Below are 21,255 nucleotides of genomic sequence, written 5' to 3' on the forward strand. Positions count from 1 at the left end.
CCCTAGAAGAAGAAGGAGTTCTAACCCCATTGACCAAAAAGTATGAGAAACAATGGAATTCAAAAGATTATGAAGTGATACTTAAAAAAATATATTTTTGAACTAATTAGGTAGAATATGTGTTGTTGTTGGACTGGATTTTCCTTAGAACCAGGGCTTTTAGTGGGATGAAAACTGGGGGGTCTCTCAAAGGGGCGTGGCCAATGTAATTAAGGGCGTGGCTTAAAAACACCTAAGCTAAAAACCTGTTCTTAGCATAGTGTGCCGCCAGACTTGTATTTTGCTGTTTCTGTCATTGCTCCCAGCTACATGATACAAGTAACATCATACCTACAAGACAAGTAACATCATACCTATACCTAACATGTCAGGACTATTTGCTTTGTCAAAGGTTGTTAGATGCATAAGATAAATAAGCAGCAACTATGACTTGTATATAATATTGAAACACCTTCCACTTAAAGCCCTGGTGACATCATGACAATGTTGCTGCTCCTGAGTTTCAAAAAGAGAATGGAAATCCAGAGAGAAAATTACTCTCTTTAAAGGATTTCCCTACAACGCTCACCTGGCATGACGTCACGCCGTAACTTCGCCACTTGTGAGGAGTGAGCAGTTTGAGCACGCGCACATCGATGTGCTTGCTGTCACTGCAGTCCAGGAAAAAATAGACCGCCGTGCCAGGGCACAAAACTGAGCCCGATAGAGACCTGTATCGAGGCACCGGTGAGACCCGGCCCACTTGAAGCCCTGCTTAGAACCAAATGCACCTGTGAGTATAATTATGTTTAAGTCCTGGTTTAATAAATTTGGGTCTGAAGCATGCAGCCTCTGTTGCTTCATCAAATACCGAAGTATTTTGACAATGTATATTGCAAATTTAACTCTTAGGAAACAGTCTACTGAATACAGGAATGCATTGGGATAGGAGTTAGAAATGTAGATATATATATACACCAGAGGAAAGATTAAAGGGAAGCAGGGGATGATCCAATCATGAGGGTGGCTGGAAATTTGAAATATTTATCAGTCCCAGCGAGAACAGTCGGTCAACCTTTTGGCAGGCGTTTTCAGTACAATTCAAAATACGGCATAAGAAACCTCAGGAGTTCCAATTCTCAATCCCCCATGCGAAAAAGTGTCCCTGAGCATAGCAGAAATCAGAACCAGCGCATTAGAATTCTGGATCTCTAATAAAATGTGATGTTGAAGATGGATATCAGTAAAGAAATGTATTGTATCAAAGGAAGAAGGGCTGGATGGAGGGACGCTGGAAGAGTTGCACAGAGGGAATGTTGTGTTTCGGATGGATTTATTGAGAAACTACTTCAATGTATGTGTAGAAAGTTACCTTACTAGGAAGGATGCTAATCTATGAATAAGAAACCAAGATAACTGCTGTTCATGGCCAGCCTCCAACTATCGCATCCTCAGAGAGTACTCCTACAACTTTAGACTAACAATGTAGTTGATCCAACCAGACCTGTGTAAAGACATGACAGTGCGAATGTGTAGTTTTCCAGTAATCAAACAACATGTTGACTAAGAGCTAGATGGGAAAATTCACTTGACTCTATAAGGCACAGTCAGGTTAACTCCATCATAACATCACTTTATTCGATCACTGGTAAAAGCAGGATTAATAGTAAACATTCATGCACAATTCATTAGGCATTGTGGTATATAAAAGTTCCTGGTTACCTGGAAAAACTTGCCTCCTACTGTATTCCAATGATGAATCTCTTATTAGCCAATACACAGGCCATATACCAAATCGAAAAAGAAATGACACACACTCCAAAGCACAGCAATAGGACCAGAATGACTCAGGTGAGAGCATGCCCACATTCATTGAACAAAAATCCAGCCTATGTACCTTGCTTGCATGAACATGACATCTGAACCATTCAAACAAGTCTCCAAAATCAAAACTGAGACCACCAGATGCAGTGATCCAATAAAAACATGTATTGACGGACTCAAGTGCTGACAATCAGGAGTGGACACGCATGGTTGGGAGAATTTCCCACCTTACAAAAAAGAGCCAACTCCTGAAACTACTGGAGTCACAACTTTGCCCATCTTTCCAGTCTTGTGTCCCATCCAACATGGATGGCACATAACAGGAATTTGCGTTCCCTGTAGACTCATGATAGCTAGTCGGGAAGAATAATGACATGTCTTGGCAGCTGCATCTCCTTTGCACGCACCGGAAAGTCCTGCCTGACTACTTCCAGGAGCAGGGAAAGGAAGTGGAGTGCAGAGATGATAACAAGAAAGATGAGCAGCTTATGCTCCTATCCCTGTGTGGCAGTGGTAAGTTTCTATTGCAATGGAACATTAAAGTGATGTTTATCCTGTGCTGAGCAGAGTAATATATATATATATATATATATATATATATATATATATATATATATATATATATATATATATATATATAAAACTCCAAGACAACGCTCCTTCTGAATTGCTGGGACCCAAGGGAGCTGGCGCACACGCCGGCGGAGCACGCCGGAAATTAAATATTCCAAAAGTCAGATAACGTGCGCTCTCAGGAACAAAGTAGATCAACACAGATAGCGGAGAAACGGGTGTTTATTCACAACGCGTTTCGACTTTACAAGCCTTGATCACGTGAATAACAGTGCTATGGTGGCAATGAACTTAAAAGAGTGAAGGGCTGTCAAAACAGACAAAGGACCAAGTACATGGTAATCATACAGTATCCTACTGTGGCGGCCATCTTAGAGTGGTCAAATACCAACAAACGCATGGAAGTTATCGCTCCCAAGTTGTCCTACTGCTGCAATGAGAACAAATAAGCAACAATTCTAATAAACAAAATAAATTAAACAAAATAAATGATATCTAAACTGCATTATATCCTAGAACCTGGCAAGTGCCTGCGATAGAATGTTCAGACCACCCCATGTGACTCCAAATGGAGAGATAAAATTACAAAGGCAGAAGATGTAACCTGTGTATGCGGGATGTCAGGACGGGCATAGCAGTAGACAAAACATGGCGACAGAGGGAGAATAGTATGTGTTCCCCAAGTGGGGCTAACCGTGTTGACCAAGAGATGGACCAAAGTCTTTCACACGCCCATGTGTCCAGAACTGGTGATGACCTCGGTGAGATGGAGGGGAGAGAGGGTAGGCTGCCCGTGCAGAGTGAGTGTCAGTGTTGGGGCCCCTTCCTCTCCTCCTGAAAAGAAAATAAGAATACATAGTTAAAAACAGATGCAAATGAGTCTGCATCATACACAATTCTAGTGCAAGTTCTAAAATGGGAAGAAGGGAAGAAAGTGCACACTAGTTGCAACGATAAGACATAATCCAACCATATGTACATCATGCATAAACACATAGTCCAAATACATCATTCTCTAAGGTGTATGGCCAATTCTTCGTCCTGATTGAGACCACCAGGGTTTTTGCTTTGGAAATCAACAATGTATTTGGATTCCCTTTGTCTCAACCTCAGTACCCTGTCGCCTCCCCTGGGAATACTGGGGATTTGTTCAAGAATAAAGTATCTCAGTAATGTCGAATCAGAGAAATGATGGTCCCTGTAGTGCCGTGCGACAGGATATTTTTCGTCCATGTGTGTTATGGCCCTACTGTGTTCCAGTACCCGCTTTTTGGCCTGGAGGGTAGTGCTCCCTATGTACCATTTGTTACAAGGACATACAATCACATAGATGGCAAATGTGGTGCTGCAAGTGAGAAATTGTTCTATCTCTTTGTACACACCATTGTATGTGGTCGTTTTGAGGAATGTACTTTGTTTGCATGCCTTGCAATGGCCGCAGGGAAAAAATCCCTGCAACCCATGTGTGTGTCTGTCAGGGTACATAGTGATGTCGCTGCGTACCAACATGTCCCTGATGTTCTTCCCCTTCCTGTATGTGATACTGGGTCTCTTGGGAATGCTGGTGCCAATGATGTTATCAGTAGTAAGAACATTCCAATGTTTGGTCAGGATATGTTTGATGTTGTCTGAATTGGTGTTGTATGTCATGATGATGCGCGTGGTATCGTCATCATCCTTGGATGTCAGTGTCTGTTCGTTGGTCAATGTAGAAGTTCTAGAAATCCCGCTGGCCCTGTCTCTAGCTCTGTTGAGTACCCAATTGGGATAGCCTCTCTCTCTGAAACGTTCAAACATCCCCTCACTCACTTGCAAATAGGCTTCCTCTGAGTTACAGTTTCTTTTGGCCCTCATGAGCTCGCCAAATGGGATGCTCCATTTAAGTGTCTCAGGGTGGCTGCTCAGTGCATGCAAGATGCTATTGCCAGCTGTGGCCTTTCTAAAGAGAGTGGTGTGCAGTTGGTTGTCCAGGATGTCAATGCTGACATCAAGATATTCTGCCCTTGTACTGCTGACATGCCCCGTGAGAACAATATTGCTGGAGTTTTGATTCAGGCACTCGATGAAAGCCAGTGCTGCTTCCTCGTCACCATCCCAGACAATAAAAAGGTCATCGATATAGCGCAGCCATCTAATGACGTGCGCGAAATGATGGGCAAGGTCTTGCTTTGCCCGTATGGTCTCCTCCCAGTGACCCATAAATAGGTTGGCAAAACTGGGGGCAAAGCAAGATCCCATCGCGGTACCTGTTGTTTGCCTGTAGAGTGTACCATCAAATAGAAAGATGTTGTTGGCGAGACAGAATTCTATCATCCCCAACAGCATCCTGCTATGTTCCCTGAGTCTGAGAGGTCTTAGCTTGAGAAAATGTTCACAGGCCAACAAACCTTGTCTATGTTCAATGATCGTGTAGAGGGATTGTACATCAAGTGTGATGAGAAAGAATTTCTCATCCCACTGGATGTCTTGGATCTTGGTGAGGAAATCTTTCGTGTCCCTCACATAGCTAGGAAGTGCCATGACAAACTCCCTAAGGAAATGGTCCACGTATTTGGAGACATGTTCCGTGACACTCCCTCTCGATGACACGATGGGGCGTCCTGGGGGATCTATGGGGTTTTTATGTAGCTTGGGCAAAAGGTATAGTACTGGGAGCACAGGATGATCGTTTTTGAGGTATCTGTACTCCTCCCATTCTAAGATCCCTTTATCTTTCCATACAAGGAGTTTGTCCCAAAGATCGATAATGCTGAGATTGTATATCTCCATGGAAACAGAGATATAGCTTTGAGAATCATCTAGCTGTCTGAGAGCTTCCGCTACATACTTGTCCCGACTGAGAATGACAACATTGCCGCCCTTATCAGCAGGGCGTACTACCACATTGGAGTCATTGGCAAGCTCAAGAAGAGCCTGCCTCTGATCGAAGGATAGGTTGTTATATTTAGAGTTGTTTTTCTTCTTGTTTGTTCTGTAAGTACATAGGGCTTTGGCAACACAGTCATGGAACGTATCAATGTTGTCATGTGGAAGGGAAGGGAGAAACGTGGATTTGGGTTTGAAACCTGATGATGCACTGTCATCCATGACGACCCCACAATCGATAAGGGTCTGAGTGTTGCTGGTCGAAACAGAGTTATCATCCCCATTGGTCACGTTGTGGATGTTCACATCAGTGGCACTCGTTGCTTCTCGTTCAAGTTCTATGAGATTGATCAAGGCATCCATATCTCCTGTGGACATCTCATTCTGGTGTTTTGGGATGAATGATTTCGTGCCTCCCATCGTTGGTGGATTCTCTTTCTTCTGTTCCTTCGTTTCCTCGTCCCCAGCCTTGAGACAACAACACGGCAAGTGAATTTTTTAGAGGAGTATCGTCACCTGCGCCGGAGCAGACGGACGACAAAGGAGGCTCCGGCGAAGACAACACCAGGATGGAGGGGACGAGGTCGAGGACGTCGAGGACGTGGAAGGGGACGAGGAAACGAAGGAACAGAAGAAAGAGAATCCACCAACGATGGGAGGAGAGGCAGAGGAAGGGGCGGCATGGGAAGCTACAGAACCCGCTCCAGAAGGATGCGATAATGGATAATGGATATGACTATGGTAAATAAAACTGTCATTAATCTGTCAAACAGGGTCATGAGTGATTTAGAGAAAAAAACTCTCTGCCTGGGTCTGTCCTTCTGCCCTTCCAGATCTTTCAACTTCACTGAGACAAGGATTGATTTGTTTAAATTCACTTGTAAATTAAAGCTGAAAAAATGACATGCACTCAAAAGATTGGGCAATACTGTAGGCACGAAATCATTCATCCCAAAACACCAGAATGAGATGTCCACAGGAGATATGGATGCCTTGATCAATCTCATAGAACTTGAACGAGAAGCAACGAGTGCCACTGATGTGAACATCCACAACGTGACCAATGGGGATGATAACTCTGTTTCGACCAGCAACACTCAGACCCTTATCGATTGTGGGGTCGTCATGGATGACAGTGCATCATCAGGTTTCAAACCCAAATCCACGTTTCTCCCTTCCCTTCCACATGACAACATTGATATGTTCCATGACTGTGTTGCCAAAGCCCTATGTACTTACAGAACAAACAAGAAGAAAAACAACTCTAAATATAACAACCTATCCTTCGATCAGAGGCAGGCTCTTCTTGAGCTTGCCAATGACTCCAATGTGGTAGTACGCCCTGCTGATAAGGGCGGCAATGTTGTCATTCTCAGTCGGGACAAGTATGTAGCGGAAGCTCTCAGACAGCTAGATGATTCTCAAAGCTATATCTCTGTTTCCATGGAGATATACAATCTCAGCATTATCGATCTTTGGGACAAACTCCTTGTATGGAAAGATAAAGGGATCTTAGAATGGGAGGAGTACAGATACCTCAAAAACGATCATCCTGTGCTCCCAGTACTATACCTTTTGCCCAAGCTACATAAAAACCCCATAGATCCCCCAGGACGCCCCATCGTGTCATCGAGAGGGAGTGTCACGGAACATGTCTCCAAATACGTGGACCATTTCCTTAGGGAGTTTGTCATGGCACTTCCTAGCTATGTGAGGGACACGAAAGATTTCCTCACCAAGATCCAAGACATCCAGTGGGATGAGAAATTCTTTCTCATCACACTTGATGTACAATCCCTCTACACGATCATTGAACATAGACAAGGTTTGTTGGCCTGTGAACATTTTTTCAAGCTAAGACCTCTCAGACTCAGGGAACATAGCAGGATGCTGTTGGGGATGATAGAATTCTGTCTCGCCAACAACATCTTTCTATTTGATGGTACACTCTACAGGCAAACAACAGGTACCGCGATGGGATCTTGCTTTGCCCCCAGTTTTGCCAACCTATTTATGGGTCACTGGGAGGAGACCATACGGGCAAAGCAAGACCTTGCCCATCATTTCGCGCACGTCATTAGATGGCTGCGCTATATCGATGACCTTTTTATTGTCTGGGATGGTGACGAGGAAGCAGCACTGGCTTTCATCGAGTGCCTGAATCAAAACTCCAGCAATATTGTTCTCACGGGGCATGTCAGCAGTACAAGGGCAGAATATCTTGATGTCAGCATTGACATCCTGGACAACCAACTGCACACCACTCTCTTTAGAAAGGCCACAGCTGGCAATAGCATCTTGCATGCACTGAGCAGCCACCCTGAGACACTTAAATGGAGCATCCCATTTGGCGAGCTCATGAGGGCCAAAAGAAACTGTAACTCAGAGGAAGCCTATTTGCAAGTGAGTGAGGGGATGTTTGAACGTTTCAGAGAGAGAGGCTATCCCAATTGGGTACTCAACAGAGCTAGAGACAGGGCCAGCGGGATTTCTAGAACTTCTACATTGACCAACGAACAGACACTGACATCCAAGGATGATGACGATACCACGCGCATCATCATGACATACAACACCAATTCAGACAACATCAAACATATCCTGACCAAACATTGGAATGTTCTTACTACTGATAACATCATTGGCACCAGCATTCCCAAGAGACCCAGTATCACATACAGGAAGGGGAAGAACATCAGGGACATGTTGGTACGCAGCGACATCACTATGTACCCTGACAGACACACACATGGGTTGCAGGGATTTTTTCCCTGCGGCCATTGCAAGGCATGCAAACAAAGTACATTCCTCAAAACGACCACATACAATGGTGTGTACAAAGAGATAGAACAATTTCTCACTTGCAGCACCACATTTGCCATCTATGTGATTGTATGTCCTTGTAACAAATGGTACATAGGGAGCACTACCCTCCAGGCCAAAAAGCGGGTACTGGAACACAGTAGGGCCATAACACACATGGACGAAAAATATCCTGTCGCACGGCACTACAGGGACCATCATTTCTCTGATTCGACATTACTGAGATACTTTATTCTTGAACAAATCCCCAGTATTCCCAGGGGAGGCGACAGGGTACTGAGGTTGAGACAAAGGGAATCCAAATACATTGTTGATTTCCAAAGCAAAAACCCTGGTGGTCTCAATCAGGACGAAGAATTGGCCATACACCTTAGAGAATGATGTATTTGGACTATGTGTTTATGCATGATGTACATATGGTTGGATTATGTCTTATCGTTGCAACTAGTGTGCACTTTCTTCCCTTCTTCCCATTTTAGAACTTGCACTAGAATTGTGTATGATGCAGACTCATTTGCATCTGTTTTTAACTATGTATTCTTATTTTCTTTTCAGGAGGAGAGGAAGGGGCCCCAACACTGACACTCACTCTGCACGGGCAGCCTACCCTCTCTCCCCTCCATCTCACCGAGGTCATCACCAGTTCTGGACACATGGGCGTGTGAAAGACTTTGGTCCATCTCTTGGTCAACACGGTTAGCCCCACTTGGGGAACACATACTATTCTCCCTCTGTCGCCATGTTTTGTCTACTGCTATGCCCGTCCTGACATCCCGCATACACAGGTTACATCTTCTGCCTTTGTAATTTTATCTCTCCATTTGGAGTCACATGGGGTGGTCTGAACATTCTATCGCAGGCACTTGCCAGGTTCTAGGATATAATGCAGTTTAGATATCATTTATTTTGTTTAATTTATTTTGTTTATTAGAATTGTTGCTTATTTGTTCTCATTGCAGCAGTAGGACAACTTGGGAGCGATAACTTCCATGCGTTTGTTGGTATTTGACCACTCTAAGATGGCCGCCACAGTAGGATACTGTATGATTACCATGTACTTGGTCCTTTGTCTGTTTTGACAGCCCTTCACTCTTTTAAGTTCATTGCCACCATAGCACTGTTATTCACGTGATCAAGGCTTGTAAAGTCGAAACGCGTTGTGAATAAACACCCGTTTCTCCGCTATCTGTGTTGATCTACTTTGTTCCTGAGAGCGCACGTTATCTGACTTTTGGAATATATATATATATATATATATATATATATATATATGAATTTAGGATGCAACAACTAGCATAAACAAGCATTTGCAATGCAATAGGTCTCTCATTACTGAGTTTAAGGTATTGGCGTTGCAAATAATAATGCAACGCCAATAGCTCATACTTTCAGTAATGCGGGACCTAGTCCATTGCAAATGCTTGTGTAGTGAGCCAGGAACCAGCATTGTATGCCTCGATGCAGTATCGCAAACTGCTCCTAGAGGCAGCTAGTCAGCAAGGCACCAGCACTGCATGTCAAGTGCAGTACCACAAACTGCTCCTAGAGGTCTCTAGTGAGTACGGCACCAGCACTGAAGGCCTCTTTTGGTCACATATGGTACCAGGCGCGCAACACCCATTGGACTCACAGGGCTTCAGCCCCCCCGTCGTGTGTGGCAGCCCGGGATGAGACAGCTTCCCGGCGCACACACAGCCGCACCCGAGTACTTCACAGGTCTTTAAAAGACCATTTGCATGTTAATGAGGCCTCGCTGTTGCTTCACCCCTTCTAAGAGCCCCTGCAGCTTCACTCTGCCTATGCCTTAAAAGATTCAGCCCCCCCCCGAAATTTTTTCTTAGCCCCCCCCAAAATTTGGCTCTAGTTGCGCCTCTGTATGGTACTGCACCCTGCAGAAGATATGGTAAATCCACCCTACCCATAATGCATTGCATGCAAGACAGTACTACGAGTACATTCAAATAGCTTTGTCCATATATACAATTAGTAGCTTTGAAATGTGACAAATAATTATTACATTAATTTCGGATTAGGTTGTACTCTGTGTGGAGCTGATGAAGGGAAATTAATAGACAGTCTCATATAAATGTGAGATGTTCTAGTGAGTGAAGTAACCACTGCCAGCCTAGCTTAGGACCAAGTGTATGTCTTGCCTGAAGCCTTTTAAGAAAATAGTGCCATGAGGCTGTAATTAAAACCTAGGGAATAACAACACATGTATCACAGGGTGTCCTCATGGGAAGTTGCGAGAAGAGACAAGGTGGTACCAAGGAGGACCTACTAAGCCTATTGACCAATAAAAAGCCACCATTTACAAAGGACAGGGACAGGAGCCAATTAAGATGGGCTGAAAGTGAACGGAGCTTTATGCCCATTTCCTGAATACAGCCTGTCTCAAAGAGACAGTGCGAGCGCTGCCTAGGCGAGACCTAAAAAGGCCAACACCAATTTAAGAAAATTCTTACCAATGATGTCTTTCACTGCATCTAGCTTCTCAGGGGTAATGTTGGCAACCTCTTCTGATTTGTTCATGGGTGCTTCTTTTTCTTGTAGGAATGCTTTCTCCAGTTGGCCTTGGTCTGGCATCGAATAACTCAAGGCTGGACATTCTAGCCCTCGGGTCAGGCGAGATAAGGTGAGGTTGGACGTAATGTGGAATGGAACTGTAACAGAGAAAGGCCCTGAAATGTGGACTCCAGCACACTTTTCTGCCCGATTCCTTGTTGTCTTGGGCGACCGTCCTTGTGGGTTTGCCACAACAGAGGCTCGACCAGCTTTTGGAGTGGTGGGTTCGGATTTAGTCGTAATCTCGCCCTGAGGTTTTGCACATGCGTCACTCTGGCTGTTTTTGCTGGGGTACTGGTCAGATGCCTGTGAGCTTTGGTTGACCTCTTGCTTGGAGTGTGTGCCAAAGCTCTCATGTTGCAGAGGGGAAGGGCTCTTCTGGGATGCACTTCTCACCACTACATCAGGATCTAAATGTAAGACAAAAAGAAACCGCTGTAGATACTATGCCAAAGAACTATGCTAGCAAAACAACATCCTCAGGTGTACGTCATAATATTTTTGAGAGTATAGCTTTTTTCAGAGTAAAGAATAGTGATACGCCCAATGCTTATCCGCCGGTAAAATGTATGTTGAAATTATTTGTGATGCTCAAGATTGACCATTTAATTGCATCATTCCCAAAGGAAATGTGTCCTCTGTTTTAATATGTCATGTGTCAGTGATAGGGAACTCATTAACTTTCCAACAAACAGCTAAAGCAGTCTTTAGACACCAAACATAATGCTGTTAACGTGGAAAAAATGAGATAATCTGCCCTTTCTTAGAATGGGACACTTCTGCATTTGGCATAGGCCCTGTTCAGTTACAGAATGAATGAAAGAACATTTTATCTTCTACTTAGGATGGACATGTGGTCACTGACATAGTAAAGGATTAACAACAGCATACTTTGGGATATCTTTCACTAGGTGCAGCTCTTGCCACCTCAGCAGTGTTTGTAAAACCAGTTTGGAGGAGTCAGAGTTCACTTTGGCTGGCATGTTGTTTTGCTGCAAATACTAGGATGTGTAAAATGGTTCTTCTAATTGACAGCTCGGTTCGTGTTGAAAATGTTATCCCTCTCTTCTTTTGAGACGAGAATGACAAACATACTAAGGAGTACTTTGCATTCTTTTGGATCACCACTCATAAATGCCTGTTTATGAGAAAAAGAAGATATCCTAGGTGACACAATACTACAGTACTTAAATTCTTTTTATCAAGTAAGTGATTGGCCAGCAGTGGCCATGGTTTCTGGTTTAATCTGTTCTTTCCTAATAGGGAATCCAGCAGTAATTGCTGATACATTTTTATAGTTGTAACTTGGCAGAAAGTCAATCAAGTTTGACTTCAGTCCAGTAAACAACATCCCGGCAATTCAAGCTTAGCCTAACTTATTTTTATACACCAATAGCTACTTCAATTTTGTCACACTGTGGTGCTGCAAATATCAGGTGTACCTGTTGCTTATTTTTTTTGTCAAACTTGTTTTTATTGAGTTTTATACAATAAGTATCATAGCATATGGTAATACATGGAATCGTTCCTCCTGTATACAGCTGTCATAGCACTAATTCCGTGTACAGAGTATTGCGGTTGTTACGGGTCATAGCTTTCTCCGGAAGTCATATACAGATTACAAGTAATTACTGACAACAGAGTCTTCTTAAACTAACCTGTTGCTTATTTTGATGCTGCTCAGGGTACCTCCCATGAAAAGGTGAAGAAGTTGGTCTGAAGCTGCAGGTCATGGTTTTGTGAACTATATTGAACTGTTTTGCTGACTTAAAATAGTGCTAGGGCGGCCAATGATGTTCCTGAGCAGATGGAGCCATGCTGTGGTGTCTGGATATCTACATAAAATTAAACTACAGATAATGTATCTTCATGAGAACACTACTGCCAATGGTCCCTATTGGAGTATGTGCTTTATGAAAAGCGTAATTTGGCCCTAATATTGTGTTGCCCGGTATCCTCAGATGTAGTACCACCCAAGCAAATACCAATGCCAGCGATATGGTATTTAGAGGGTACACAATTACCACCCCAATCTCTGTTCTTAACCTCCAGTGAGGATAAAAATAATGCCTAAAGTTTACCCCCATACCGAGATGCAAATCTTAAAATGTATTTCTCCCCAAAGAAATTTGTATTTGCAGGAAAAAAGAAATGTAGTGTTAAATTCCACAGCTATTGTAAGCCTCTTTTATGATTAAATGCTTGTTTGTTACCAAATCACGATATTCACCTGGTCCGTGTGCTCAAATTAGGCAACCCTGATGATCCAGTCCACGTTTTGCTGCAAGGAGCGAGGGATGAGGAGCTGAGGGCGGTGAATGGTGGTGAACGGCTGGGAGCAGTTGGTTGTGAACGTGGCAAAAATACACCGAGCCGAGCCCCCCCACGAACCCCCCCCCCCCCGTCAGCAGTAGCTACCGGACCTTTTGCAGTGTTCAACGCAGTGTTTAATGCGGCGGGAGCAAGTTTCGTTTCAACGCTGGTTGTGAGCTGCAGTTATTAGGCACCCGCGAGCCACGATGAGTAAATGGCGGGCATCGACGGTGCTGAGAGCCAACGGCCATGGATACTGGCGGAGCACTACCTGTGTGGTGTGGTGGTCTGTGTGGCTGCGGTATCCAGTGGCCTTCAGTGGCCTCCAGTGGCTTCTAGTATTGCCGCCGACCGCGGCCCCCGCAGGGGGCCGCTAGAGCGGTCGGCGCCCTAGTGCCGCCTGGGCACCGGTCACCCCTCCCCCCCGGGGGGGGGGGTGGGGACGCCGACCGGTGTCTCCCTCTGCTCTCTCTCGCCCAGAGGTGACGCGTAGGCGCGTCACTTCCGGGCCTCCGTGGTGAGGGGGAGGCTATTTAGCCTTCCCCCACCCTCCTGGCGACCTCTTTGTTCGCCTAGGATGCCGCATCGTAGGGTTGTTGCCCACTCGCCGCATCGTCGTTCGTGTCATTGAGGTACCAACGGTGAGTCTTTGATGCACCCCACCCCCGCCCGGCCCTGTCCCTGGGCAGTACCAGGTGGACGGGGCCCTGTGGCACGGATGGCCACGGGCGGGGGGGGCACGAGCCATAGTTTTGACAAACAGAGAGGGCGGCGTGATGGGGCAGCTCACATCTCGATGCGCGGGGGAGGTTCGAAACTATTTTCACCCCCCCTACATGCTGCCGGCGATGGGGAATATGTCATGGGGGCCAGAGCTGCCGACTGGGAGCCGGGACACTTGGTGTGGGTCTCGGCGCCGGCTCAGCCCCGGGTGATTCGGTCTCGGCGCCGGATCAGCCCCGGGTGATTCTGGGCAAAGCAGACAATCTCCCGGCACCTCACAATGAGGCATGTGTCCTTGGGCACCGTAACCGGTGCTCGTGGAAGGCGCCCCAAATGCCTGCGGGGCAAGTTCGCGCAATGTTTGGGGCAGGGGTGGCGGGGCACACGGCTGCAGAACGCCCCGTCACGGGGCCTGGCCTACCACACCCTCCTATCCCGGCCCGAGTAGAGGGTCCCGCCACACGGGTATCGCCGGGGGGCCTTACTCCACCCCCAGCCCCGGCCTTGCTCCCCGCCAGTCTCCTCCGGCGCCGGGGGTCTGGGGGCTGGAAGCGATCAGTGGTCGGGGCAGGTTAGGGGGTGTTCCCTCGGTCAGAAACGACCCAGCTGGCCGGTCTGCGGCCTCAAACTTGAGGGTTGGGCCTTTGGACCCACGGCCTCCCCACCACCCCTCGCTATTAGGTATTTACTCGATTCCCTAGAAAGTCATGGGAACGGAGAGTAACGAGGGGAGAATAATACGAAATGCAATTTCCTTCATGCTTGCCGTTCGACTAGGTAGGTTGTTGCTCTTGCGTTGTTTAACCGACCTTCCGTAAAGGTGGCTTTTTACACAGGTGCATTTGAAACACCACGCATAAATTACCCTAGTTGGAAGAATGGTAATCTGTCCACATTTTGTCTGCATGGTGTCACGATGATTAAAAATGTCTTAATTTAAAAAAAAAAAAAAAACTGCTATCATGCGGATGTAGCGTCTGCGGCCCTTGCGGCGGGCATTTACGTGCACAGACAGGGGGGCCTGTAGAGAGAAATGCCACTCGCGTGATAACGGTGGAGGGGAGTTTCGAGGCACATTAATGCGACGGGTGACTCATTTGGCCTGTCTGGCGGTGCTGTGCTCCGGCTCTATTAGCAACCTTCACGGAGGCCGCCTCGCCAGATGTGTTCAGTATGAGGCCAGGGAAGGACACACGGGCTGGAGCGGCACCGGGTGAGCCGGTGTGCCCCTCCGCACCGTCGCCCGTGTCGGGGCAGTTACACTTTGCGACCTGCATAGCTCGGACCAGGCGGGGCCACCACACGCCAGCGCCGGTTAGATTAAGTATTCAGGGACCAGGGGATGGGGGATTTGCCCAGAATCACAGGAGGGGGATGCGACCAGAGGGGAACCCTGGTCTCACATAGGTGAAGAACGGGTACGTTGTAAATGTTCCCGGTAAGAGTAATCCGTCCCGTGGGGAGTCGCTCTGCAAATAAGACATTTCGGGAAGAAGCGTAGCGCCGCGGCCAGGGTGACGGAGGCTGGAGTCGGGGGCTCAGGTTTCGATCCATGGCACCGGCGGCAGGTCAACCCAGCACCATGTGTCTCTGGGCAATAGATTGCTTAATTTTCCTGACAAGCTGCCAGCGCGGTATGCCTTTGTGTATCTGTTCGCGCTTTCCAAATACTAGATTTACTTTCGCGAGGCAGACGCTGTGGGCGAATCACTGTAGACCTCGGGGTGCACTATCTCCCATTTGGGGAGAGTACGCAGCACAGTGGGCGGCCCAGCTGGAGGCCCACAGCCTCTCCCGCCAGACCGCCCGCCCGAGCGGAGGACCACAACCAGGGCACCCACACCGCTTTTCCCCATCCCACCAGTCGGTACTCTGCTGGCCCAGAGCAGAGGGATTCTGCTGCCATAGTCCTCCGGGAGCCGTCTTTTGGGGGCAAGATCGAGTCGGGCCAGGGGGAGGGGACAACAGGTAGGGCAAGCGCTGCGACCGGGCGCCCCACTGCCAGATCACGGTGGCAGTGGTGCTGGATCCATGCAGCCCCGGTGCCAGGATGGTTGCCAATGGACGCTTGTCGTCAAGCCGCGTCTAGACATCTGCGGGGGCTGAAGGCCCTCCTTCTGTCGTTTGTGTCCCGTGTCTCACAATTGTTTGTTTTACAGCAGCCTTGCGCGACGGATTAGAGGTTGACGAGGAGCTCAGAGTGACTATTGCACGACAGCCGGACAGCACGCCCACTGCATTTCGCCCTGTACTCATCGAATTGGGAGGCACACGCCCCGAATAAGATGGATAGTCAGGGATCCCCACCGCTGTTTACAATGAGATCCCAAGTCGAGGAGACCCAGGCAGGCACCTCCGAGGACGCCCGTATTGCCGCTTTTCTAGACTTGGCCAGGACCAAGGGATTGGCTTGGGCCACCGAACTGTTGAGAACCAGCAACCCCGCTGACTCTGGATTCGCCAGTGAGGTCCTGCCCGTAGAACGGGAACACAGCAAGGAAGCTGACCCCTCTAGGTCCAAGAGGATACGTCGCCCCTCAGTCAAGGATTTTCCGGCGGAACAACCGCCGGCGAGGGGCAGAGCCGCTGCCCCCCCCAGGGCCGCAGCCCCCCTCCAGGCCCCCCTGGCTTTGTGCGCCGGACCGTCTTCGACACCTTCCAGCTGCCCTAACCAGGTGGCATTCGCAACATCGGAAGACCTCGGTAAGCTCTCTGACACTTTGAGAAGCTTCATGGCGGAGGTCAGAACGGGCCTAATGCTGGCCCGGCCAGCCGTGCCCGCCGCCCCTGCACCACCTGGCGGTGCCACGGTGCCGGGGGCGTTCACACAAGTTTGGAGGGAGGGGGCAGTCCGTCCAGCGCCACTGGGTCTGAGGTGGGAGGACCGGCACCCGCCATCCCTCCGCCCGTGGGAGGTCAGCACACTGCAGTGGGGGTCCCCCCACCGACGACCACCCCCACGACAGTCATAGCGTCAGACCTAGCCGCAAGCATACTCAACCTACCTAAGGCGGTCCCACCGACGGGGCCTCCAGCGGCGCTTACCCCCGCAGTGGTGCCCAAGCCTTTGGTAACCACTGCACCACTATTATCTGGCCGCTGCTCCCTGGGGTGGCAAGTTCCCCTGGTGGCCAAGGAGGGTTTTTGGCGCAGAGAGTTTATTGACATTTTCACCCTGCTCATGCACGGGGCTGAGGGGGTGGATACCAGGAAGATGGGCGCCAAGGAGGAGGACAGGAAGGTTCGCTTCCAAATTTGGCCCGAGAAGAACATTGTCACTTGGGGCCAGGCATTCGCCATAATGGCAGCGGTAATAATGGAAAAGTTCCCAGAGGAAGGGCCAGGGCTATTTCAGTATGCGAGTGTCATCACGGAGGAGGCCGCCAAGAGCGGGGGCATGGGCTGGTACCGATACGATTGCGACTTTAGGAAAAAGAGGGCTATTTGTCCGGAACTAGAGTGGGATCAGCTGGAGGTCAGGCTATGGGTTATGCATATGGGTAAGCACGCGGTAGAAGCGACAGCCAAGCCGAGCACTCCCAACAGTGAGAAGAATAAAGAGACTAAGCAGGAAGGGATGGCACAGACTAGGAAACCCTTTCGAGGTGGCCGGGGGGGCGCCGCAAGCTGGGTTTTAGAGCACAGTCCAACGGCACCTGCAGGCTGTTCAACGCAGGGTCATGTTCATGGGGCAAGGCGTGTCGGTTCGCCCATAATTGCAGCAAGTGTGGGGCTCCCCATACTGCGACCTCATGCTCCAAGCGAGACAGCCCGGGCCAATCCACGGCCAGACAGGACAAGTAAGCCCCGGCAGGTCCAAGCCTCCCCACCCCCCGACCCTCCACCCTCCCCCGGTTGCCCACTGGGGACGCAACCCCCAGCATGTTGGCCCCCGCTCCCCCCGACCAGAGGAAAGGCCCTTCCCCCATCAGCATAGCCAACCTCCTTCCTATCCTCAATGGGTACCACAATAGCAAGGACGGTACCCTCATTGCGGAGGGCTTTGTGGAAGGTTTCCGCATCCCATACCAGGGCCCCCTCATGAGCAGGGATGCGGAGAACCTCAAATCCGCAAGGGACCACCCGGAGATAGTACTGTCCAAAATAGCAAAGGAAGTTGCCCTGGGCAGGGTGGCGGGTCAGTTTGCCAAACCTCCCCTGCCGCATTTTGTCATCTCCCCCCTGGGGGTAGTGCCAAAGAAAGAGCCTGGGGCATTTAGGCTGATACAGCACTTGTCGTACCCGGAGGGGGACTCAGTAAACTTTTGGCTAGATGAGGGGAGGTGCTCGGTGTCATACTGCTCTCTAGACCTAGCGGTGGACATGATCAGGAGGGCAGGTAAGGGAGCGTGGTTGGCCAAGTCAGACATAGAGTCGGCATTCAGACTGCTGCCTGTCCACCCAGATAGCCAACACCTCTTGGGCTTCAAGTGGGAGGACAAAGTTTTCTATGACAGATGTATGCCCATGGGCTGCTCAGTGTCATGCGCGTACTTCGAGGCTTTCAGCTCCTTCCTCCAGTGGGCCCTAATGAGCAGGTACGGGGTAGAGGGAGTGACCCACTACCTGGACGATTTCCTGTTCATCGGGGGGGCTGACACGCAGGAGTGCACCAGAGCACTGCAGTGTTTCCAGGATTTGTCAAGACACTTGGGTGTGACTTTAGCTCCGGGCAAGACGGAGGGTCCGGCGCAGGTCTTGGTATTTTTAGGCATCGAGTTGGACACAGTTAAGGGTGAGTCCAGACTCCCTGCGGATAAGGTACAGGCCCTACGTCAGGATATTCACAGTTTGCTCGATAGGGACAAGGCCACCCTGGGCGAAATCCAATGCTTGTTAGGAAGACTTAACTTTGCAGCCAGGGTCATCCCCATGGGGAGGGTTTTCGCTCGAAGACTAGCAAGGGCCACAGCGGGGGTAAAAAAGAAGCACCATTGGGTCAAGCTAGGTACAGGTTTAAAGCAGGACCTTGCCGTGTGGGACGACTTCCTTTCCCGGTTTGATGGGACAGTGATATGGCGGCAACCGTGGGTGGGCAGTCAGGAGCTGTGCTTATTTACGGATGCCTCTGGTAGGGAGGGCTTCGGGGCGATCCTTGGTGAAGACTGGTGTGCTCAGGAATGGCCCAACGTATGGCGCAGGCGCAAGATCACAAAAAACATCACGGTACTTGAGCTCTTCCCCATTGTAGTTGCTTTGCACCTATGGCCCGAAACGTTGACGAACAGAAAGGTCCTATTCTGGTCTGACAACATGGCGGTCGTTCAGGCCATCAATGGTCAGATAGCCAGGTGCCGTTTGGTACTATGCCTTTTGAGGGAATTGGATAGGATCTGCTTGCACGCCAATGTAGAATTTAGGGCCAGGCACATTGAAGGTGTAAAAAATGTGGCAGCTGATGCTCTTTCTCGTTTTCAGTGGTTCCGCTTCAGGGAGGCCTGGCCGCGGGCGAGAGCTCAGATGACCCCATTCCCGGAGCACCTCTAGAGAATCCTGCAGTGGGACAGCAGCTGAAATCGATGGGGGAGAGAGCACTGGCCCCAGGTACCAGGAAACATTATGTTTCACACATGGCAACCTTCAGGGCGGTGTCCCTGGCGCTGGGCACTTCAGGGGCAACAATGGAGATCAAAGTCAGAGCATTTGTGGTATGGGCAAGGGGGCAGGGGAAAAGCCACTCTTGGGTTGGTAGCCACTTAGCGGCAGTGAGCCACGACACCAGGTTGTCTGGGGGGCAGACCCAACCAATTCTTTTGCCATACGGGCCGCCCTTAAGGGATGGGCAAGGGACGAGCCTAGGGTGCCGGACAGCCGAGCCCCCATTGACTTTGACATATTGAGGGGCATGCTGGGCATGCTGGAGGCGGTCACCTATTCACCATACGAGGCCACGCTTTTTCTCCGCTGCCTTTTGCCTAGCATTTTTCGGCGCATTCCGAATCAGCGAGCTGGTGGCCAGGTCCAAGAATGACAACTTGGGGGATGCTCTAGCTATCTCAGACGTGTCCGTCACCGACTCCCTGACCATCCGCCTCAGGAGGTCAAAGAATGATCAGGCGGGGCGGGGATTGACGTGATTCTCTGGCCCCTTGGGGACCCCAGGTTTTGCCCAGTCCACTGGGTGAAGGAGATCTTGGGGTGCCGCCCCCCCGCCCCGGGCTACTTGCTTGTACACAGGGACCAGGCCCCTGTGACCAGATACCAGATAGAGCGAATGATCAGGGCCAGTTTGTCCAGGGCGGGTCTGGACCAGCCAGAGAAGAGATACTCTGTTATACCCTACTTAATTGTATAACATGTACTCCAGCCTCCCTTACGCAGGGGAAGTGCTGTCCAAGCACAACTCGGGTGAGAGGGCGCTCACCAGCGTGTTTTATGTGGGCATACTACTTTCTTTAGGGGCATGTTTATAGAGTGTAGTTTATTAAAGCTACAGTGTTCTCATTTCTCAGAGGTTAAGATAGTGAGATTATCTTCTACAGCACATCTTTTGTCGTGATGCCACAGATTTTCGCTTTATTATGGATGGGGCGTCCATAAGTCCTGTGGGTGGTCATCACATTGTTCCCATACATGAGGGAAGGTTGTTGGTAACAGCCCTTTTCTTAGTTATGTTTGTTACTCCTACATGGGGGTATGTAATCTCCACAAGGGGGTTGGGACATGGGTTCAGTTCCCATATATAGACAGTACCTAGGTTAACCCTTACACTGGGTTGGGATATGGCTTAGTCCATTAACAGTTGCGCGCAGTACTATTGTACATCCCTTCACGGGCGTTTTTATGGGTGACAACCCATATACATGTTTGTTTCCCTTTCTCTTGGGATTGTAGTTGCAGGGTATTCTACTTTTAGCGCTACTCTAGGTTATGCTTTTGGGCATTGGTGTTGTGGGGTCTTTTACCCTTTGCGTTATAGAACATTACGTCACCGTGTATGATACAAAATGCTACGAAATGTATTGCTTGTAATGTTACGCTTTTGCTTACGCTGCAAAATGTTATATAATCTCTTTTTAGGGGGGATGGGGGATATTGCTGTTCAAATGTATGTATCTTATCCATCCTTTCTTGCTTTATTGGTTCTTTCTCCTGCGATGTTTTGACTTTATTTCTGCATCCGAGAGACTTGTACCATTATTCATTTTTCTTGTTTATAGTTCTTGCTTGGTGTTATATTACTTTCATTTGTCGTTTTCTTTGAAGAAAAATGGATAATGTTATACCCTACTTAGTTGTATAACATGTACTCCAGGCCTGCTGCCTCTAGCTGCTCAGCCAGAGCGTGAGATGGTCATGGAATGTTGGACTGCCTGTGATGCATGGAATGCCTAGGTGTCTGAGTGTTGGCTGTTAGAGATGGGCTGAGCAGCTAGGCAGGCTGCTCCTGGTGGGGCTGGTACCACACTAGGCTGGCTGGATTAAAGACAGATGTGACCTGTACTGGAGACTGAATAAAGAAGACTTAATAATACCTCCTGGCTCCAGGTGTCTATCTTCATAGTTCACAACATACTCCAGCCACTCTTTTAGGATTGGCGCTGCCACGGCGGCCCACATAGCAGGTTTAGAGCCCGCCAGGGTGAAAAA

General features: G+C 48.8%; 1 protein-coding gene across 2 annotated transcripts in view; it reads right to left on the reverse strand.

Moving 5' to 3' along the window:
• ARHGAP30 (Rho GTPase activating protein 30) overlaps window positions 1-21,255 on the reverse strand; it is a 144,610-nt gene that overhangs the window by 16,785 nt on the left and 106,570 nt on the right. For both annotated transcript variants that reach the window (XM_085637459.1, XM_085637458.1), the window contains exon 10: window positions 10,530-11,039. In XM_085637459.1, the coding sequence (XP_085493585.1) occupies window positions 10,530-11,039 (510 nt within the window). The remainder of the gene's footprint in view (window positions 1-10,529; window positions 11,040-21,255) is intronic.

This window comes from Triturus cristatus, chromosome 12 (genome assembly GCF_964204655.1).
Source record: "Triturus cristatus chromosome 12, aTriCri1.1, whole genome shotgun sequence".
Lineage (NCBI taxonomy): Eukaryota > Metazoa > Chordata > Amphibia > Caudata > Salamandridae > Triturus > Triturus cristatus.